The following is a 24,102-nucleotide window of genomic DNA, read 5'->3' on the forward strand; positions in this document are numbered from 1 at the left end:
TATCCAATCCTATTCTAGTCCTTATTTTTATTGACACAATTTTGGTCAAATTCAGATTTTCAGACTGGATCCATAAGTGTTAGGTCAGAAATGGAATAGTGTAATAGGGTACAGTGAAAAAAACAGGAAAACATAGTCAATGTAGACAGGTGAAGGTCCAGCACAACATGATGGACCAAATCACCTCTGCTTGTGTTGTAAATTCTAACGTTATCTTCCATTGCTGCTGATAAAGTAACAATGATCGCCAGAGGCTGCATTTAACAACTTCAGTACAATTACAAATCACTTTCAAATGATACACAATCAAACTGAAATAGTCAACGTCTTGGATTTTTTTATTTTATAAAGCAATTACAGTTTTTAAAAAGATGCTGGAAATTGGCAAAGAAACTTTAAATAACAAAGAAATAACAAAGTTTCTGGTGGGTCCAGATACATGTCAATAAAAAATAATTGCTGCTCGTTCAGCTAGCACATGCCAACATTTCTAGGTAATCCTTTGTGGTTTTTAAATTTGCTAAAGTATTATTGTTGCTGAACAAAGGCATTTTGTCTTGTATTCGTCAGAAAAATTTGCACGAACACCAATCTGATGGGTAAACCAATAGTTACAATATAAAAGAGAAAGTGGACTCTGGTAGAGAATGCTTCAATTAATGATGTTCTGCAGTTAATTGCCTGGCTTGTTTACATTTAAACCACACAGTCAGACTCTGATTGTCTGGGGCATTACCCTAAGAAAGGAAGAAACAAACGGCTGTCACCTAAACTGAAAGTAGCAGAGTATGGCCCCATATTCTATCTATTTGGAAAGAACATGGGCTCTGTTTTTCAGTACACCCCTTCCAGTATTTGTATGTGCAGCACACTGCAAACCCGACTGGTTATCTAAAATTGGTTATCAAAACTTACATCTTCAGGCAAATATTGTTCAGTTGCAGAAACACACTTCATGTTGGACAGAATGTTACGGATTTTTGCAAGCATGAGGAAGTTAGGTCAGTAGGTTACTCTTTGTGAGTAGGCAAAGGGAAACGTTGCTTAGCATGATCCTTCCATCCTCGGGATGTACAGTCTACAAACCTAACTTCAAAGTGGGTCTGAAAACCATGAATGATTGATTTATTCTCCATGGACAAGCCTACAGCAATAAGAGTCCACTTGGTAACCAATCAGCACTCTCCCCTCATTTAGTATAAATGTCCGTTTTCTCCTCAGACAGATATTCTTGCAAATTGTCCTGATGAGAGCGAGATAAAAAGTTTCAACAAAATGTGCCATTTTTTAGCAATACTCGAGTTCTGCAGCACAAAATGATGAAAAGTAATTTTAACTGTAAAACTCGCTGTACATGTACATAATATCCATGTATAGTTTAAAACATTAGCATATAAAAAGTCTGAGATATTTCCATGATGGCTCTATTACAGAGATAAGGTATTCTCCGAAGTAAATTTTATATTTAGATCATTAAACAATCTGTAGTAATAGTGATTTTATCCAATTCAGATTTTTATTCTAAAGTAGGTGCCACCTGAAAACATTCCAGCATGTCTATGTTACAATTTTACACAGTACTTTGGCAATGTCCATCTATTGTTACACTACTTATAATATCATCCTTGAAATCAATGGTATTTATCATACCTTCTGACTTAGAAATGTTTAATTATTTTTACAATCATTGGCACAATTCTCATCACTCTACAGTTCTAACACCTGAATTATAATAACTTTAGTCAAAAGAACCAGCGCCAAATATTTTTAGTTGTTTGGACCTAGCAAGAACTTCAGATGCTGGGGTCAGAGTCAATACAGTATGGAGCTGGAGGAATACAACAGGTCAGGCAGCATCAGAGGAGCAGGAAAGGCAACATTTAGGGTTATGGCAGTCCTGATGAAGGGTGTAAACCCAAAACATTGACTTTATTGCTCTTCTGATGCTGCCTGATCTGCTGCGTTCGTCCAGCTCCACACTGTACTGACTCCTATATTTTTACATTGTTTAGGCAGTCAAAACCCAGGAACTACTAATTATCATGGATGGAGCAGAAAGTTGTACTTTTCCATGGCTTTGCTCCTGACCTTAAAGGATATACTGGGGTCAATGCTATATATCGATGGCAACATGTGCCCATGCCAATTACGGAGCTTACGTGATCTGTTTCTGATGGCCAGCAAGGCAGAAGAGAATTAGCTTTGTGTTGCCTCCCTATAACTGACCCTAAGATACATTTGGAGCAATTCAATAGCTATTTTAAAAATGGCTAGTCTTCCATACAGCCATTCCATCATGCAACTAATGCTTCTAGCCTTTTAAATGTTCGTACCTTAGAAACCAACAAGGATTGCAACAGAGCTGGATACTAAGGATGCACACATGCTTATCAAGTCGTTCAGGAATGGGGGTTCTAGAATGTTCTGGAACATATTTCACAGACTTGCACTTTTATATATATGTTTGACCACATGTGGTCGATCAAGTAGTGTGCAAAATCTTACTACTGATATACTTCCTACAAGCAATATAAAGGATGTCATGACTATCCTGTCCCCAATTCCATCCAGCTCATATAGACTGCAGCATTTCATGGTTCCATGTTCAGAACGGCTTTGTTTAACAATAAAAGGTCTTTCTTTTACACAAGAAAATCTTGTAATTGGCTCTTTAATTTTGATTAATACTACACTGTGTAGCAATATTAATTTAATATTTGTGTGACAGAGCTACACAAGTGAAAAATTTAAAAATCTTTGATATGACCAACTTGGGGGAGGGGTCATTAACAGGGAAGCCAATTCACCCTTCCTCACTTGGTGATTAAAAGTGCCCAGTCTGCCTGTACCAATGAATATCAAAAACATCATTTCTTATTTTTATAGTAAAGCAACTTAACTAACTAATAAAGAGATTAATACAGGATCTCACAACTGACTTCAATTTCCTACAGCACTGCGCTTCTAAAATTATTTATTGACCATGAAGGAATCTGAAAAGATACAATAAGCTATTATACCAATACAGAAAATTTATCATGAATACGTACAAACATCACACCCAGTAAATCATGGCTTTACATACAGGCTACACTAAAAAGCACATTAACACCCCATTCCTATTGTTTCCTGATGGTGTCCAACATCCCTAAATTTCCTCCCACTGGTCAGTGCAGAACCTGGGTACAAGTTCAAGCCTGAATATGGAAATGAGAAGTTAAAATTTCTATGGGCTCCAATATGTGGGTTAGGCACTTGCCTCAACCACACACACACACTCTTGTCTGGTTAGTCTGGACTAAAAATAAAACTATTACAATATAGTTACCCAACAGATTTATCTCTATTAGGGGAAAGCAAGTTGACAACAACCTTCTGCAAAGCATCTCACTATGAAGAGCTTCAATGTGGCACTGGAGTAGGACAAGTCATTGTTATTATAGGAACGTGACCTCCGTGGGAACTAGATAATTCAATAGTACGCTCTGCTGAAGGGAATTTAGACAGCTTCAAGTTCACGGAGTCTGAGAGTTGTAAACAAGTCTGTTCATTCTCGACTTGAAAAGTACATTTTTCATCACACCCTAGACTATGCACACTCTGATAACAAGGCGAGGACTGGTGGCAAGGTTGCCTGAATCTGCAGTCTTGCTTCTGTTCATAAGAGCAATTAATGCAAAAGTCAGTAGATGCTTCAGGAATTGAGCGTCTAAAATCTTGGTTTAACGACTGATAGATGGGTACAGGATATTTCTTTTGTAAGCAGCCTTTCACACTTCTCTTTGAAGTCTCCTTTCCACAGCTATCCATCCATTCATCTCTCGTTTTAGGAACTTTCAGAAGCAACATTTGAGGATGATTATGCCCATCGAATGACTTCTTTAGGGCGGACCTCCTAGGCTGCTTCTGATTGTGGCTTCTCATACCAGACTCCACAACAGGAAGTAGACTTCCAGTGCATGCTCTTGCCTTCTTGCAAAACGTATGATTGAAGTCAGAAATATATTCTTCTTTTATATCATCTTCTTTGTCAGAGCATTTGCTGATGGTGCTGTGACAAATAGCTCCATTGGAGATCATGCCTGTGCAAGGCTTGATAGATGTTTTGCTTAAACTGGTTGCTATAGAGGTGGTAGACTTAGTCGAATGAATGTTGCCATCAGGATACTTTGTTAATTTGTTCATCTTTCCTTCAGGCTTTTCACAAGTTGAAGTTAAAAAAGGAACGTGTTGAACTGGACTTGGGAAAACAACTTCAGATTGCACACGTGGGACAAGGTCCAGACCAGCTTCTTTCTCACTGCGAGTACCTTCTACATTTCGTGCACAGTTATCTAAGCACAACTTGTCAGTGCCAATTCCTTCTGAATGGTTTGCAGCCTGACTTACAGATCTGTGCCCAATTTCCAGGTCCAGGCTAATTCTATTCAATCCAGGCAGGTGACAGCTTTGTTCAAATTCAACTCTTCGAAACAGAAAAATAATTAAACTCTTATTAAGAAACAAAAAAGAAGTGTTTTACATCACTCTTGTGAAATACTACTTCATTATATTAGAGATAATTTTGGAATTTTCTTGCTCTGTGAAAAATAGTTTACCTTTTCTTAAATTATACTTTAAATGCTATTGTCTTTAAGATCTTAACTTCATTTTCAGAATTTGTGAATAGTCCGCTGTTTTAGATTTTTTTTTCCCCCAGATGTGTAATCAATACACTCGAGCCATGATTTTAATGAGACGTGGGCTGGGCAGATGGCCATTAAGACAGACAGAAAACAGGCTCAATTTCAGCAGCACGGATCTTGGGCCTCACATGCATAGAATCATAGATCATAGAAATGGCCACATTCCAAGATCCTAAATGCTGAAAGATGCACAAAAGCTTAGGGTAGGCACTGCAAAGTCTCAGTGAAGAGAGCACTGTTTAAGACCCTCTCAATATATACTAAGTAAACAATGTAAAAGTCTTCAAGCTGTATGCTTGATGTAAAACAAATATTGGAAATATAATCTGTGCATGTAAATAGAGTGAGACACTGCACAGGTCAGATCTTGCACTGAAAAAAATCTGATCTGTTTAGCATTTTCTAACGTCAGTGTTGAACAATTATAGAATGTGCTTCCACAAATATGAATAAAATATATTTTGGGGGAAAACGTTGCAGTACAGGAGACCATTCAGCTGATCATTTCTGTACTGCTTCTCTGCAACAGCAATTCAGTGACTCACACTCCCTTACCCTTTGCCAATCGTCATGCAAAGTGAAAATCGGACGTTATCCATTTAAAATATTAAGCCTGTTTTTTTTTCCCCAGACAAATGCTGCCTGGCTTGGTCAGTATTCCCGGTATCTTACATTTTTACTTCAGAGTTCCAGTATCTGTAGCATTTTGTTTTAGTTTTGCTTTAAAGAGCTCTGTCCTGGCTTTCATTAATAATCCATATTTCAAAACGTCAGCTAATTTTCTCCCAGATTATCAATTTTAAAAAGTTCCCCTTCAACCAGGTTGAACTAATTCGCCTGTAATTGCCCGGTTTACCCTTATACCCTTTTTCTGTACAGTCCCATGGGATCACTTGTGCATCTGAGGAGGACTAGGTGACAGATATGCCTCCATAATTTTCAGCTGTTAGTTCCTTCAGCATTCTAAATGCAGATCATCAGACCCTGGTTTTGTCCTGTTTCATTCTAGAATATTGCAAAGAAACAAAGAATATTGAAATGGTAAACAATGTTGGTTTTTCATTTCTCTGCTTTTCTATGTATTTTTGACCCTCCTCTGTAACTTTATTGTTCCATTTTCCTTATCTGCCTTATCATAGGTTTAATATTGTCTAAAATGTCTGTCTGTTTTGTGCATCACAATGAGCAATGTAGCAAGACTGTGAGCGACTTTAACCACACCTTACACACCATCAGACATAATGGGAACTGCAGATGCTGGAGAATCCAAGATAACAAAGCGTGAAGGTGGATGAAGGGTCTAGGTCCAAAACGTCAGCTTTTGTGCTCCTGAGATGCTGCTTGGCCTGCTGTGTTCATCCAACCTTACACACCATCATTTGTTTTAATACATTGTACACAGATACAGAATATCGAGGACAAGCCAACAGTTACAATGCCTGAATTAAGACATAAACTAAAGATATGTGACTGGAATCGCATATTTAGAAGCAAGGACGGTCATTAGGGAATAATTGTTGCCTTTTAATACTACTCAAGTGTTTTCAAGTATTGGCAATGTCCATGGAGGCACTTTTTCACACTCAACCTTTCAGAATGAGAGTTACATAAGAAGGTAGCAAAAGAGGGTTAAGTAAATAGGACAGTGTTTAAAGCAGGAGTGGAAAGTTTAAACAGCAGTGTTACAATAGGTGTAAATTGCAAAAGAGTATGCTGAATGAAGTTTGTCCAAACACCATTTGACCTGTAACATTCAAAAAAGTAATACTAAAATGAAACATCAATTTGTTTTAAAAGGCAGATTTTAAATCAGCCTGACAAAACAAGGTAAACTGAACTGTCTTTTAAATAATGAACAGCTAAAATATTGAACAACAATTATTTAAAAAACCTAAATCTGAACAAAGGCTAATGTCTGTGACTGGTTAATCATGCCTTTTATATGAGACAGACCTCAACTTTCTTAGGGGAATAGCAACGGAATGCTTGGCACCCTAAGTAAACATTGGCAATGATGTTAATGCTTTAAAATCTATTTGGGAAATGAAGTAAAAACATATAGCTGTTAGTTTATTTTAAAGCTCTTCCTGTTTCTTGTCTTTAGCTCGTTTACATTTTTTCTGTCTTAGAGATTGCTTATTACTTTTCTTTCTGTCTCTAATGTTAATTATTTTGCTTCTACAGTTACTTTTCTTTGCAACACACTTTTTCTAAACCAAGGTGAAAGGTCGAGATGTATCGTGCAGAAAATTCTGCTTTATTAATTATCGGAACTTAGGGCAGAGAATTCATTCTGTATGCAAGCTTGTTTAGCTCATTTTTACATTTACAATTAAATGAAATGCATTATTAACCATTGCTGTAAGTAACCAGGCGACCAAGGGGTTTTTGTGAACAGAGTAGGGTAATGCAGTGATTCTGCAGCTGGACTTGTAAATCAGATGTAAGATTGATAATCCAAGACTGTAAATTCATATCTCCAAATTGCATAATCACAAATCGTTGTCAAGCGTAACCGTTGATCAATACAGTTTCAGAATTGGGATTCATTTGTTTAAAAAAATAAATGTGACAATAAAGTTTAGCACAGCCATTGAAACCCAACTGGTTTACTGAGTGAAGGAAGCCTACCATAATATTCTGCATAATGCTTCTCATGCCTACTACCAATACTGATTGGAAGCCAAATTCAAATGAGAGTGTTCGTACAAGGCATGGAAAAGTACCCAAACTACAGTGGTGTTTTGACCTAAGTTGTGCAGATCAGATCAAAATGTAAATGATGCTAGCTAGAGTTTTAATTGATTAATATGTATATGTAATTTAAAAATGGATTTACATATACATATCAGTTAAAAACTTTCTAACTGGTGAAAGATTGAACAGCATCTTACATTTGTTTAATACATCCTCATCAGTGGTGTGACCCTTTGATCTTTTACTTACAAATTCTGTGTCTGATACTAGCTCTCTCACTAACACCTGAAGGAGGGGCGAGGCTCCAAAAGCTTGTGTTTTCAAATAAACCTGTTGGACTATAACCTGGTATCGTGTGATTTCTGACCTTGTCCACCTCAGTCTAACATCAGCACCTCCACATGATGTTTATTTACTTCACTCTGTTCTATTCTGTAGACCAGGATGACACTTGGGAACTATTCTCTCATTTTGCATCCACAGTTCGAAAGTAGTTCTGTGGTTTTAAAAAAAATACCTGTACAGTATTACTGTAATGCATTTGTATCAACCAAATTACAATTTGTTTCAGCACCCAAACATTTTGCAGTAAATTGAAAGCATATGTGTCATAAAGCATGCCATTTCAAATTATCCTTAGAACTTTTAAAATATTACTATTCTTAGCATAGTAATCCTCCTACATTCAAAGCTTCAGCTGTCATTGCAGTCTGAGCTTCTTTTTCAACCTTAGTTCTGCAGTTTATTAAAATGGAATTACATTCCATTAACAGGTGCTTCAATTCACCTGGTATTTCCAGTTTCTGCAAGGTATGCCACCGAAAATCGGTGCTGACTATTACCAGGTTTTCTCACAAAGCCCTTTGACAAGTTCATATTCGCAACAGATTTGGAGGAGCTATTTCTACTCTTTGTACTTTTGATCTCATCATCATCCATCGCGTCCTCATGTTCAACATGGAACTTGTCTGCCATCTTTGTTCCAACCTGGTTCACAGTGGAAGAAAAGACATACAAAGCCTGTAATACTTCACAATTAGGCCAAAGAAGAAATCACAATAAAATCATTAAGAATGATTAACATGGCCCAGGAAATATGACCACCTTTCCAGGTCAGTTGCATTTGGAATTTAGATGAATGAGGGTGATCTGATTGACACATACAATATTCCAATGGATCTTGATAGGATAGAATGAGAGATTGTTTCCTCTGGCAGCCAAATCTCCTGGGAACAGCCAAAGTTGCAACACAACTCAGCAACTGCGATCCTTATTTGTTCTTGTGACTTTGGTGTAAAATCGCAGCTCTTGTAGAGAAAACCACCTTATCATCATGAGACTAGAAAAATCATAAGACATGTCAACCATCACAAACAGCAACAAGTCTCTTGCCCTATTTTTAAAGTGTAAGAAGATATCTCATCATCTGAACAGTCCATTCACAGCAGGATGTGTCATTCTGTGTAAGAAATGGAAATTTAAGGCTGTTGATGATTAATAGTTAATGCTCAATCCATGCATTCATGAGATTTTTTTGATGGAAGTGAGTAAACAGACATATCCACATTAGCAACTCTGCATTACAGGGAGAAAATTGGACACGTATTGCTTGAGAGTAACAACTCCACAAGCATAGGGTAAGGTGAGAAGGCATGTCTCCATGAATAATTGCGACTAACACAGGGGTTTTCCAAATAAGTTCGAAAGCAGTTCTGTGGTTTAACAAGAAGTCTTTATTCTGTGGTTTAACAAAAAGGGTGTTTATAATAAAGACCTTTATTCAGTCTAACCAAATAAGTTAGCCTAACCCTCCCTTCATGAGAGGAACGATCAGTAAGTAACATATCATAGAATATGCTGGCCATTTTTTGCTGATACGGGCAAGTTATTTTGATGCTACATGAGGCGACATTGAAAACTTTTCACTGTACTCCTGTACTTGAGTACATGTGACAATAAAAGATATTCCATTCTATTCTATTGGTGTTTTCGCAGTTCGATTTTGGGCTCAGTTCTCGCGAACAAAGTAACAATTGCTGGAGCATCTCCAGATCTTCCTCTATTTCTTCAGAGATCCAGGCAAATTTAGCAAATTAACATGGAGGCTGTAAAGGAACAGCTACAGGACGACTGTTTAAATAAACAATAACCAACTACTTGAAAGGTGTACAGGTCAAAGAGACTAAAAGAGACTTAGTTCACTCTGAGGGAATTGACGTCTTAATGATTTCATGAGGTGCTCTCACTGAACACTAGTAATCAGAATCCTGTCGTTAAGACCAGTGCAGAAATTAGAGTATGCTACATACGTTACGTGGTCCAGATTTATGAAGCTCTGACCTTACTCAGGCAGATGTTTACATCACCTTGGCCCATGGGCAAAATGATAGGCTTACAGCAGGAATAAGGCATTAAGTGCAAAGCTCCAATTGTAGGATCACTACCGTCTATTTCCATATTTTTATCAAGTTAAAGTCAGAGATTGTCTTTTTGAGGGTTTGACAAGAAAAGCTGGCACAAATGAGTCCGTTTCAAGCCATCACCCCAGCTGCATGCATTGCAAACTGCCAATTGTATTGAGTTGCAAAGAATAATATATTTTAAGACATGTATTAACTCAATAGTCAGTCTGTGCTGAATTGTCGAATACTGTAAAGGTTTTCCACCTTCAAATTTGTCAAGAAATGTACAGCCACTTGTTCTTATATAATCAATTTATGAAACTTAATTGTTCGCTTTGGGTTGTGCTCGTCTAATAGAATAGCAACCAGATTAAGTGAGTAGGGATAAAAACCCTAACTGCATTTTCTTCTTAATAATTAGTAAAAGGAAGTAATTTCAATAAGTAGCCACAACAGTGGAAAATATAATTCTCATTTGATGAATAATGAAACAAGTGTAATTTTCCACTAATATGAAATTACCTTCTGGCATTTGGTTGATAGTCGTCCATAATATTGTTGCAAAGCTGAATAATAGCCATCATTATCCGCTGAACTGGCACAATTTTTATTTGTGTTTGTTAATTCTTCTACTGCATTTTGCACAAATTTTCTGAAAGATGTAAATGAACACAGACTTGACTGCACGTCTGCCACTCAGTTGCAATCACAGGAATGTTAAACTATTAAAATTTCCTTCCATTTGAACACGAATTGAGTCATTACAACATTGTCTTGCAATATGCAAAACCGTACCATAAAATATATAAAGCTTAGAAAACACAAACCTGTTTATGCTGGATTCCAATCCACAACTTTTTCTTCCTTTTCTATTTCCTGTGTACTTTTCATTATCTTCCATTTTACCACTGTTCCTATTCTTGTAACCCCTGAAATAAGAACAGCGCAACAAAAAGTGGATATCTAGTTATTACTCATGACTTTTAACAACTGTCACGAAAACTAAAATCAATAATACACGATAATGTTCTTTATTCATTTTGTTTGAAGAGATGTATCACTTCATGCATTTCATCTACATGTCCGTTGAGCAATTTTTTTCAATTTATGATGAATTCTGCAGTAAACCAAAAAAAACAAAATTTCAATTAAAATATAAACTTCATGGAAATAAATACTTTAAAAAAGATTAGTGCAATTCATTGTCTAGTAGTGCGCAATTCTTATTCTGCAAAACCATTTGTATCTGCAGCTCCTACTATCTCTGTAGTTTATATAGGTTTATTTGTTACCAGAAACAGACTGCCACTTGTTACAGCTAAGTTGATTCAATAAAGACTTAATATGAAAAACTGAATACTTTCCGGTCATTAGCGTATTTTTCGATAAAAGTCTCGAACAAGTTTTGTTCATCCATTAACATTCCTGATTTTGAAGATTCTGTACTTTTAGCAATTGCTAAAAGGAACAATACATGTTTTCAGGTTATCATGGATCATTTGTGAGTTTTAAAATTAATCTTTAACAATATTTGCACCATCTGTCCTTAAGGAAATATTTCATTTCCACTTTTTAAACACTGATGGTGCATTTTCTCACTTCCATTTTTACGGGTTCTGCTTTTATAAGGACTCCAACCACGGTTTTAAAATTAAACAAGAAGTAGGGTCCATTTTACTCACTTGGAGAGGACATCAATAAGGCAGTGGATACTCTGCAACACATTTGTGAAGGATAATGAGGTAATTGAATTAGTAACAGCTTATGTACAAAATTGTTGAAAAAGATACCAGATTAATGTCCCTGGTTTTAAGAAGGAGACATAAAATTCAAAAGACAAGAGCTGGTGTTAGCAGCGTACAGGTACAGGGTGATCTCAGGGAAGGGGATGTGGAACTTCTAAGCCAAGTTGCTATTAAAAAGGAAGAGGTATTGTGCATCTTAAGAAGTATTAAAAGTAGATAAGTCCTCAAGTCCTGATGGGATTCATCTCAAAATATTGAGGGAGGCAAGAGAACAAATTGCTGGAGCATTGACAGACATCTTTGCATCCCTTTTGGCCACAGGTGAGGTCTCAGAGGACTGGAAAGTAGCCAATGTTGTCCCATTGTTTAAGAAAGGGTAGCAGGGATAATCCAGGAAATTATAGGCCTTGAGCCTTCTGTTGGTAGTAGGCAAATACTGGAAAAGATTCTCAGGGACAAGATCTAAAAGCAGTTAGAACAAATGGGCTAATTAGCAATAGTCAGCGTGGTTTTGTGTGGGAGAGGTTGTGCTTCAATAACTTGATCAAGTTTTTTGAGGAGGTAATGAAGATGATTGATGAGGGAAAAGTGGTTGATGTTGTCTACATGGACTTCAGTAAAGCCTTTGACAAGGTCCACATGGCAGACTGGTACAAAAGATGAGTCACGTGGTATCAGGGTGAGCTGGCAAGATGGTTAGTTAACTGGCTTAGTCATAGGAGACAGTGGTAGCAATGGAAGGATGCTTTTTGGAATGGAAAATCGAGACTAGTGGTGTTCCATAGGGATCAGTGCTGGAGCCTCTGCTCTTCGTGGTCCACAAATGATTGAGAGGAAAGCATGGCTGGCCTAATTCCTAAGTTTGCAGATGACACAAAGATTGGTGGAGTTGTGGATACTGAGGAGGACTGAGGAGGTTACAGCAAGATAAAGATCAGTTGGAGGCATGAGCAGAAAAATGGCAGATGGAGTTCAATCTGGACAAATGTGAGGAGATGAATTTTGGAAGTTCAAGTACGGGTGAAAACTATACAGTGAATAGCAGAACCCTCAGGACTTGATATGCAGAGTCAACCGGGTGTGCAGTTCCACAGACCACTGAAGGTGGCAGCACACATAGATAAGGTAGTTAAAAAAAAAGGCCTATGGCAAGCATTTCCTCTTTGAAGGGGGTAATGAGTATGAGGATAGACAAATAATGTTGCAGCTTTGCAGAACTTCAGTTAGGGCGCTCTTGGAATATTGTGTACAGTCCTGGGCACCACACTACCAGAGTGATGCAGATGCTTTGCAGAGGGTACAGAAAAGGTTTACCAAAATGTCACCTGGTACGGGGGATTTTAGCCATGAAGAAAGGTTGGATAGACTGAATTTGTTTTCATTAGAACTCGGGAGGTTGAGGGGGAAACCTGATGGAAGTTTATAAGATTATGAATGGCATGGATTGAGTGGAAAGTATGAGGCTTTTTCCCAGGGTGAAGGGGTCAGTTACTCGGGGACACAGGTGCAGTGGTTGGGGGTGTGCAGGTGGAGGTTAAAAGAGAAGGGCGAGACAAGTTTTTCCACACAAAGAGTGGCGAGTGTCTAGAATGCACTGCCAGAGGTGGTGGTGGAAGCATACACAACTGCTGCATTCAAGATGCACCTGGACGAATACATGAATAGGAAGGGAACAGACAGATATGGATCCTGTAGGTGAAGGCGGTTTTTGTAAGGAGGAGCAAAACATGTTTGCGTAGGCTTGGACGGCCGAACAGCCTGCTCCTGTGCTGTCTTGTTCTTTGTACAATTCCTTTCTTGGGGTGGATGTTTGAGGAGCTAACTAACAGTTTAGGAACTGTAGACAGTTTTGTCTCTTTAAAATTTCTTTTAATCTTTTTTGAAGAATATTGCTGCAGTACAGTTTTTACTTGCCTGCTTTAATCTAATTTCTATTTATTCTTCTTTTTTTCAGATTAGTGAATGTTTCAATGGAATTTTCCTACCTTATGACCAAAGGGAAATTGCAGGGCACAGATATATTGATGCTCTGCCACTGAAGTCCATTCCATTGAAGAATTTTCTTCCTTTCCATAAAGAAGTCAACAATACTAGAAAATGGCACTTCACTTCGTTTTACATCATTCTTTTGAACAACTGCACAGCTGATTTTTGGAAGATGTGGATCTGACATTTTCAGGCATGTCTTTGTTTCTGTAACAACAGAGATGCGAATTTGACATGTCCAATAAATCATCTAAATAAATGTTACAAAAAGTGGAATGCTAAATCTGAGAGTATTATTCCCACTTGCAAATTTTGTCCCCCTGAACATCCAATGAATGGCAAAGCTGGGGAAATTTTGCCTATTACTTCACCAACCAATTGAAAATTCTGCCATCCTTTTCAATAAAGGACCAAGATATTGTAAATTTTGTTACATAGTTTGCTTTGTGAATTCTCTTACATTTCACTAAACATTATAAAATATTTTAGCGTATATTTAACCATCAGTCTGCAATGTATACAAACTATGGCTCCATATCTGAGTCCCCAATCAGTCGTTCAAATACTGTTTTAAACCTCTTTGAAAGAAACAACTGATTGATGAAGGGTCTAGGCCCGAAACATCAGCTTTTGTGCTCCTGAGATGCTGCTTGGCCTGCTGTGTTCATCCAGCCTCACATTTTATTATCATTGATTGAGAGTGCTACCAGTGAAGTATATTAATGTCTAGTTTTCCAGAAGTTAGCCTCATTAAAGCATTTGAGCATTGTGAGTAACTTTGGGAGATTTTGGTACAACAAGCTTTATCAAAAAATTGCATCAAGCAATCAGTCACTTGCACATTGCCCCCCTGTTACTTGACTTGTTTTTCAATTCTACCAACCACATTCATCAGTTACTTGGATCCTATCTCAAGTCAGGCTAGAGGTGTTTACAGCCATGAGAAGGACGCCATGAAGGAAATTAACATAAGCATGGGAATGTTACACTGGAATTGTTGGGGAATCATAATGTAGGTTAATGAGGACAGGGGGAGTGGATAAGTAGACTTTGAGGTAGAACGGTTTGTGGGTGGTGGTTGCACTTGATTGAACTAAACCTTAAGGAACATAGAGAAGGGGAGGCTAATCAAAGAATTGAAATAGATCTTGAGAAAATAATAAACAAGGGTATCAATCACAAGGGAGCTGAGTTATTGGTGAATATGTACAAATGTTACAAAGGTGGAGGTTGGCAGTCTTCAGAATGAAGACCACATAAGATTAGTTGCTCAAATTATGGGCAGAAAGAATACCAAAGCAGCAAAGTCTTGCCCAACTTGAAGTAATGGCTTGGATGAACTGTGTACCAAAAATAGGTTGAGGGTAAAGATGATAGCTTTGGTCTTCCCAACGTTTAGCTCAAGAAAATCAAAAGACCAGGGTGAACATCAAGCAATTCACTACACTGCATGTTCATTCTATGAAGTGTATAAAGACTTTTAAAACAGAAATTTAACTAAAACAGGAACTAAATGTGGGGCTGGGAGGAGATGCTAAGTATCTTAGCTGATACAATATGCAAATAAAATTGAATAAATTAACATAATCTAAAAACATTTGCACAGAAAGGGGCAGCAACTATTCCTGTAGGATGTGAAATTTTGAACAGTAGGTGCTAACTCAGAAATAAAAGGGACACCAACTCACATTTCTCAAACTCCAAGCCTCAAAACCTGAGAAGGACATGGTGACAATGCAGCAGACCAGGTTGGCAAATGAGTTTACTCATGTAATGGGAGAATTTAGAAGGTTATCAGACGGACTAAATGGAAAAAGCAGACAATGAAAACAGAGAGATGGCTGGCTATTGAGAATGGTAAACAGCTAAAAGGAAAGGTTATAAGTTTTCAGAGCAATTAATGCTCTTAATCAGACACTAATATTTAGTTTCTGGGGAAAATGGAGACCATATATGTCATTAAATAAACAAAGAGACTAAAATGAGATGACAGGAAGATTATCAAAACAGATATAAAATGGAGCATTGATAACATTTCTATGGTAAGAGAAAATGATCTTTTAGAGTCCTAGAAGCTCTGTTACCCACCAGATCAAACATTTGGCATGGCAATGTAAGAGCAAATAATGTAAGTAAAGACCTATAGTTATGTAAAATTAATTATGGAAATTAGATTAGAAACAGGATTTTACAGACACAGGATTGTTCGTCCTACAATGTAGGAGAGGACAATTAGGGAGAAGCAACTTCACACAGGGATTTAAGCACATGGGGCTGGTTGTTACATAGAATCCCTATAGTGTGGAAGCAAATCATTCAGCTCATCAAGTCCTCGCCAAGCCTCTGAAGGGCATCCCACATAGACCCAGACCCCTACCCTATCCCTAAGTTTCCCATGGCTAATCCACCAAGACTCTAGACACAATGGGCAATTTAGCATGGCCAATCCACCTACCCTGCATGAGACTCGACTGTTGGAAGAAACCAGAGAACACAGCAGAAACCCATGCAGATATTGGGAGACTGTGCAAACTCCACACAGACAGTAGCCCAAGGGCAGAATTGAACCTGGTATCCTGGTAGTGTAAAGCTGCAGTACTAACTACTGCACCACTGTTTTTTTCAGTGTCTAAGCATGCAACATAAGGCAGGACTCAATAGCCAACTGCCTTCCCACCTACCCCCAGCTCACCCTGAGGGACTTTATTATGCTCCTGAGATGGACTTTGGGGAAGTCTTACTTGATTTGCTAATTGAGAAATCTACCAAGGGATTCTCTACTACAGTCTACTGCAAGCCTTCATTTAGCAACATATATATTAGGATTCCTTCACTCTACAAGATTGGCCTTATTGGCAATAATATGCTCAAGTCATTGATCACCATGCAAGCTTGACGCTGAAATATGACACATCCTGCAGTATTATGTCTATTGTGATTAGGTCATTTTTTGCAGTATATTGCACAAGGATACCACCAAGCCTACAGCCACCATCTGAACTTGAAAAGTGTCTAGCCTACCTCAGATTACTCTAGAAGAGAAAGGCACCAGAAAGATTTTATCAAAAGGCTAGCTGTTTCACACTATGCAGCAAGCAACACAAGTAGTGTTTCAACTAATAGGTACTGCCATCAAGTCAAAAAGCTATTCTGCCTATCACACAAATAAGTCATGTGGTATACAAATTTCAGTGCTGTTGTGGTGCCAAGTATGTAGGCCATCCATTCCAAAGACTGTCAGATTGCATCAAACAACATGGATGTTCCCTACAGGCAAAATATTGACTGTAACTAAACAGCCCACGCTTACAAACCTCACAGATGTCCAGCACTGGATGTCATTCTGCAATTCGACAGTATTTGCTAAATTAACCTGAGTGCGCTAAAAATTCCATAGACAACCAATTTAAGATCGCCAGCAGGCCTGCAGTATGGCATATCTCCGTCTACTGGAAACTAAATATATTATCATACAGGAGCATGTTCTTTACAGAGACAAAGAACTTGTGTAAACAAAACAAGTGGCAGTTATTCTCTGGTTCATTCCTCAGGGAAACACCTTTACCAATCAGAGTCAACCTTCCTGGTTCAAATTTAATTAAAGCCAGGCATTCAACTATCAATCATCATCATGTAACACTCATATTCTACAGGGCAATCGGAATTCATTTGCCAACCCATCCAAATACTCTCTTCATAAGGTGCAAAAATATTTTCCCCTTTATACTGGTGTTCTTGTGAATAATCCTGATGAGTTCAAGACAGAAAGCCTTATTAAAATGTGCCTTTTCAGCAATACTTATGTTCTAACATCTTAAAGGCAGGACAGAAAATGACATTTTGCTGCAGATAGAGCCCAAGACAGATCCGTTGGTGAATCCAGATATAACTACAGGAAAAGGAAGAGAACAATACAAGAAATAATCCATGATTTGATAATTAAAGATAGGCGCAAGTAATAGCAGTCTCATTCCAGTGTCCAATAGGGGACAAGTGTTGAACAAAGATAAGGATGTCAATCACAGACAAAGTCTGAAGAAACGTCAGGAAGCACAAGAAGGATAGTCCTAGAAGTGGATCTCTTAACTTGAACAACAATAAAAATCGGAAGAGATGGATAAAACACACAGAGTGGTAGTTGTTTAGAACTCTCTTCCACAAGTGGCAAATGGCCAACTACCACTTTATACTACAACCAACTCAAGAATAAACTCTGTGCCTTGTAGGTTCACTTTCATTATTGATTCACTAAATAAGTTCACTACTGGCATATGTTTGTAGGCTTTTCTCTCAACTCCTGACCTATCTTCTATTATGATTTTTTTCAGGTTAAGTCAGTCAGAAATAATATCTTGAGTGCTTATTTAATAATAAACTAAACTCTGAAAGTAGCAACAAAGTGCTGGTGCAACATATCAGAGAATTCCCTCAGGAAAATTGCCATTTAGAAGGAAAGTTTGGAAATTTTCACAAAATGAAAACTTTAGTCAAAATCCATCTCATCAAATTTCTGGCATCATGGATATTTAAAACAACATTTTAACAGTCACACATTTGAATGTTTTCTCTAATTAACTTGATATTTTCTGAAAGTGAAATTTATAATCTTTGTTTTTACAGAGTTTATGACACCCGTACTTCTTTTTTGTAGCAGACATTCAGTGCTGACATGCGAATGTGACAATTCACTTCAGATGATGATTTTTCCTTTGTAGAATGAAAGTCATTCATCTCTCCTTTTTATCATGTTACATAATCCAAATCATGTTTCACCAAATAATCAATTTACCATTACTTTTAAAAGTGTGACCTTATTCTGAAAATTCAACACATTTTTCATAAAAATGTCCTGAGAAAAATATAAATTGCTGAAGATACAGCTCACATCTTCAGACGAGAACCTCAGCGTTATGTGGATACTGTTGTAAACTAAAGCCCAGTTCATCCATCTGTGATTCGATATTTCAGAAACTTGCAATCTTACCAATTATTCTCAATGTTTCTTTTGGTCTTTTGTGCACAGTGACATGGTTCTGTGAATATATTGTATATGTGCATGTTAAAATTGAAGCTGTTAATATCACTTCAAACGTAAAATAACCATATTTGAAGATTTAAAAACATAGGAACAAAAGTAAGCTATTCAGCTCCTTGAGTCTGTTCCACCATGCATTGAGATCATACCTGATCTCTGGCCTAACTCCATACACCAGCCTTTGTTCCATTTCCCTTAAAATCACTGCTTAACAAAAATGGCTCTTCAGATTTAAAACTAAAAACTGATCCTGCCTCCAGTGCCATGTGGGCAAGAGAGCTCTAAACAACTACAAGCCTAGACCCTTCATCAGAAATGGGGGAGGGTTCTGAAATAAATAGGGAGAGAGGGGGAGACGGGGAGGCCGATCGAAGATGGATAGAGGAGAAGGTAGGTGGAGAGGAGACAGACAAGTCAAAGAGGCAGGGATGGAGCCAGTAGAGGTGAGTGTAGGTGCTGAGGTAGGGAGGGGATAGGTCAGTCCAGGGAGGACGGACAGTTCAAGGGGGCGGGATGAGGTTAGTAGGTAGGGAATGGGCTGCGGCTTGAGGTGGGAGGAGGGGATGGGTGAGAGGAAGAACAGGTTAGGGAGGCAGGAACGAGCTGGGCTGGTTTTAGGAAGCGGTAGCAGGACGGGAGATTTTTGAAGCTTGTGAAATCCACATTGATACCATTGGGCTGCAGGTTTCAAAATCTCCCCTCCTCCTATCGCATCCCAAAACCAGCCCAGCTTGTCTCTGCTTCCCTAACCTGTTTTTCCTCTTACCTATCCCCTCCTCCCACCTCAAGCCACACCCCCATTTCCTACCTACTAACCTCATCCTGCCCCCTTGACCTGTCCATCCTCCCTACCTCCCCACCTACACTCACTTTTACTGGCTCCATCCCTGCCTCTTTGACTTGTCTGTCTCCTCTCCACCCATCTTCTCCTGTATCCATCTTCTATCTGCCTTCCCCTCTCTCGCCAATTATTTCAGAACCCCCTTCCCCTCCCCCACTTCTGGAGGTGGTCTAGGCCTGAAACATCAGCTTTCCTGCTCCTCTGATGCTGCTTGGCCTGTGTTCATCCAGCTCTACATCTTGTTATCGCGGATTCTCCAGCATCTACAGTTCCTATTATCTCTAAACAACTACCACTGTGCGTGCAGAAATTTCCGAACATCTTTCAACAGTCTAGTTCTAATTCTCGGACTGTGCCCCCTAGTTCTAGAATGCCCAACCAGTGGAAATAATTTATCTCTATCTACACTGTCTTTTCCTTTTAATATCTTGAAGGCATTGACTAGATCACCCTTTAACCTTCTAAATTCTAGAGAAAACATGCTTAATTTGCACCAATCTCCATAAACGTTACCATTTGCACCATTAAAATGAAACTAAACCCAAAGCTGTAAACTTTTACAGTGAGCACATTCTGTAAAAAAACCTGTCAATTAATCTCTGTACAAAACTTAATACCTGAAATCCATGTATTATTCTTGTAAATTTACTGTATTTCCTCCACGGCCCATATATCCTTCCGAAAGGTGTGATGCCCAGATCTGCTCACAGTACTCCAAGTGGGGTCTAACCAGGGTGTTGTATAACTGCAGCATTACTTCTGCATCCTATATTCCAGTCCTCGATGGATAAAGGCAATCAGTTTTTTTGATTATTTTCTGCATCTGTCTGCGACATTTTATAGATCTATGCACCTGAACTCCCAAGTATCTTTGGGCAACCATTGTTTTTAACTTCATACCATCAAGGATGTAGCCTGATCTATCTTTTCTCCATTCAAAATTGATAACCTCACCCCTGTTTATGTTGAACTCCATCTGCCGTAGTATGGGCGCATTCACTTAATAAGCAACTACTTCAAATGATAATAGAATAGATGACAAATGTCAGAACTGTTCTGATGAATGGCCATGAACCTGAAATGTTAACTTTGCTTTTCTCTACAGAATCCACCTGAGCTGCTCAATATTTTCAGCATTTTTTCATTTCAGATTTCCAGCAGTTGCAGTAATTTGTTCTTACACAACTGTCCCAACTGACATTCAATGTTAATTTGATAAAACATACTGTTAAAAAATTACTGTAAAGTGTACTGAGTCAGTATTTTCTCACTTCAGATCTGAAGTATTGGAAGCACACTGTGAACTGACATACTCTGGTATAATTATTTTCCATCTAGAACTACCACATTCTGAATTTATGGTTTATCTCAACGTTGATTGCTGAGCATGATTTCATATCCACTTAAGGTGATGAGGAGTCCAGGGTAATTCTGCATTAAGGATTACTAAAGTACCCAACTGCAGTTACCATGGATCCACATTAAGGCAGACAGTAGAGAAGCTCAAGAATTGCTGACGTAAATGACATTCTTTTAACAACATTTTTCACTAAAATATATGTTTTAGTGTTGAAATTCTGTTCAGATTGTTACAAAAAGAGATAACCATTCTATAAGAAGTAATACAAAAAAAGGATCCATTCTGTATATCAATTCAAATTCTACAAATTTGTCACCATTTCACCCCAACTTTAGTACAGAAGTACTTACTGATGCTTCCCTTTGAAGTATTTGTTCACTGCTAGTCATGAACTTGGTCTTGTACAACGTCTCCATGGTGTCAACTCTTTATTGACCTTGCCTTGAAATAATCAAACATGTTGACAATCTGACTGAATAACTTAGTGGAAAAAATACAAGCAGTGAGTAACAAATTATGCCACAGTATTTCAACATTTTTTTTTGAACATCAGCAGAATTCAGGATACAAAATTTCATGGTTGTGACTTATTGCTGTCACATGTACGGAGATACAGTGAAGAGTGTTGTTTTGCATGCCATACAAGCAGACCGTACCAGACAAAGTACGCCACAGACATGGTGGAGAGAGAACGAGAGAACGAGAAAGAGAGAACGAGAGAGAGAACGAGAGAGAGAGAGAAAGAACGAGCGAGAGAGAACGAGAGAGAGAGAAAGAACGAGCGAGAGAGAACGAGAGAGAGAGAAAGAACGAGCGAGAGAGAACGAGCGAGAGAGAACGAGCGAGAGAGAACGAGCGAGAGAGAACGAGCGAGAGAGAACGAGCGAGAGAGAACGAGAGAGAGAGAACGAGAGAGAGAGAACGAGAGAGAGAGAGAACGAGAGAGAGAGAACGAGAGAGAGAGAACGAGAGAGCGAGAGAGCGAGAGAGAGAACGAGAGAGCGAGAGAACGAGAGAGAGAGAGAACGAGAGAGAGAGAGAACGAGAGAGAGAGAGAACGAGAGAGAGAGAGAGAACGAGAGAGAACGAGAGAGAGAGAGAACGAGAGAGAGAGAAAACGAGAGAGAACGAGAGAGAGAGAGAGAACGAGAGAGAGAGAGAGAACGAGAGAGAGAGAGAGAACGAGCGAGAGAGAACGAGCGAGAGAGAACGAGCGAGAGAGAACGAGCGAGAGAGAACGAGCGAGAGAGAGCGAGAGAGCGAGAGAGAACGAGAGAGCGAGAGAACGAGAGCGAGAGAGAGAACGAGAGAGAGAGAGAACGAGAGAGAACGAGAACGAGAGAGAGAGAGAACGAGAGAGAGAGAGAACGAGAGAGAACGAGAGAGAGAGAGAACGAGAGAGAGAGAGAACGAGAGAGAGAGAAAACGAGAGAGAACGAGAGAGAGAGAGAGAACGAGCGAGAGAGAACGAGCGAGAGAGAACGAGCGAGAGAGAGCGAGCGAGAGAGAGCGAGAGAGAGCGAGCGAGAGAGAGAGAGCGAGAGAGAGAGAGCGAGAGAGAGAGAGCGAGAGAGAACGAGAGAGAGAGAGAACGAGAGAGAGAGAGAGAACGAGCGAGAGAGAACGAGCGAGAGAGAACGAGCGAGAACGAGAGAGAGAGAGAACGAGAGAGAACGAGAGAGAACGAGAGAGAACGAGAGAGAACGAGAGAACGAGAGAACGAGAGAGAGAGAGAGAACGAGAGAGAGAGAGAACGAGAGAGAACGAGAGAACGAGAGAGAACGAGAGAGAGAGAGAGAACGAGAGAGAGAGAGAGAACGAGAGAGAGAGAGAGAACGAGAGAGAGAGAGAACGAGAGAGAGAGAGAGAACGAGAGAACGAGAGAGAGAGAGAAAGAGAGAGAGAACGAGAGAGAGAGAGAGAGAGAGAGAACGAGAGAGAGAGAGAACGAGAGAGAGAGAGAACGAGAGAGAACGAGAGAGAGAGAGAACGAGAGAGAGAGAAAACGAGAGAGAACGAGAGAGAGAGAGAGAACGAGAGAGAGAGAGAACGAGAGAGAACGAGAGAGAACGAGGGAGAACGAGAGAGAACGAGAGAGAACGAGAGAGAACGAGAGAGAACGAGAGAACGAGAGAACGAAGAGAACGAGAGAGAGAGAGAGAGAGAGAGAGAGAGAACGAGAGAGAGAGAGAACGAGAGAGAACGAGAGAGAACGAGAGAGAACGAGAGAGAACGAGAGAGAACGAGAGAGAGAGAGAACGAGAGAGAACGAGAGAGAACGAGAGAACGAGAGAGAACGAGAGAGAACGAGAGAGAACGAGAGAGAACGAGAGAGAGAGAGAGAACGAGACAGAGAACGAGAGAACGAGAGAGAGAGAGAACGAGAGAGAGAGAGAACGAGAGAACGAGAGAGAGAGAGAAAGAGAGAGAGAACGAGAGAGAACGAGAGAGAACGAGAGAGAGAGAGAGAGAGAACGAGAGAGAACGAGAGAGAACGAGAGAGAACGAGAGAGAGAGAGAGAGAACGAGAGAGAGAGAACGAGAGAGAACGAGAGAGAGAGAGAACGAGAGAGAGAGAGAACGAGAGAGAGAGAGAACGAGAGAGAACGAGAGAGAGAGAGAACGAGAGAGAGAGAGAACGAGAGAGAGAGAGAACGAGAGAGAACGAGAGAGAGAGAGAACGAGAGAGAGAGAAAACGAGAGAGAGAGAAAACGAGAGAGAACGAGAGAGAGAGAGAGAACGAGAGAGAGAGAGAGAACGAGAGAGAGAGAGAGAGAGAGAGAACGAGAGAGAGAGAGAGAACGAGAGAGAGAGAGAACGAGAGAGAGAGAACGAGAGAGAGAGAACGAGCGAGAGAGAACGAGCGAGAGAGAACGAGCGAGAGAGAACGAGCGAGAGAGAGAGAACGAGAGAGAACGAGAGAGAACGAGAGAGAACGAGAGAGAACGAGAGAGAGCGAGCGAGAGAGAACGAGCGAGAGAGAGCGAGAGAGAACGAGAGAGAACGAGAGAGAGCGAGCGAGAGAGAACGAGCAAGAGAGAGCGAGAGAGAACGAGAGAGAGAGAGCGAGAGAGAACGAGAGAGAGAGAGAACGAGAGAGAGAGAGAACGAGAGAGAGAGAACGAGCGAGAGAGAACGAGCGAGAGAGAACGAGCGAGAGAGAACGAGCGAGAGAGAACGAGAGAGAGAGAGAACGAGAGAGAGAGAGAACGAGAGAGAGAGAGAACGAGAGAGAGAGAGAACGAGAGAGAACGAGAGAGAACGAGAGAACGAGAGAACGAGAGAACGAGAGAACGAGAGAACGAGAGAACGAGAGAGAGAAAGAGAGAGAGAACGAGAGAGAACGAGAG

The 24,102-nt window shown here is 39.6% G+C and overlaps 1 protein-coding gene across 3 annotated transcripts; it reads right to left on the reverse strand.

Moving 5' to 3' along the window:
• Positions 1 to 331: 331 nt before the first annotated feature.
• Positions 332 to 21,226, reverse strand: LOC125460879 (uncharacterized). 3 transcript variants are annotated; one of them, XM_059652458.1, is made up of 6 exons: positions 21,102 to 21,226; positions 13,515 to 13,722; positions 10,612 to 10,713; positions 10,307 to 10,436; positions 8,170 to 8,369; positions 332 to 4,465 (listed from the first exon to the last, which is right to left on the reverse strand). In XM_059652458.1, the coding sequence occupies exons 2-6, from the start codon at positions 13,700 to 13,702 to the stop codon at positions 3,403 to 3,405; spliced, it is 1,683 nt and encodes a 560-aa protein (XP_059508441.1). In that variant the 5' UTR covers positions 13,703 to 13,722; positions 21,102 to 21,226; the 3' UTR covers positions 332 to 3,402. The 3 variants fall into 3 exon arrangements, with proteins under 3 accessions (XP_059508441.1, XP_048405002.2, XP_048405000.2); XM_048549045.2 differs by lacking the exon at positions 21,102 to 21,226 and having other exon boundaries at positions 10,803 to 13,634; XM_048549043.2 differs by lacking the exon at positions 21,102 to 21,226 and having other exon boundaries at positions 10,612 to 10,901; positions 13,515 to 13,622.
• Positions 21,227 to 24,102: the final 2,876 nt, after the last annotated feature.

The sequence above is a fragment of the Stegostoma tigrinum genome, chromosome 18 (genome assembly GCF_030684315.1).
Source record: "Stegostoma tigrinum isolate sSteTig4 chromosome 18, sSteTig4.hap1, whole genome shotgun sequence".
Lineage (NCBI taxonomy): Eukaryota > Metazoa > Chordata > Chondrichthyes > Orectolobiformes > Stegostomatidae > Stegostoma > Stegostoma tigrinum.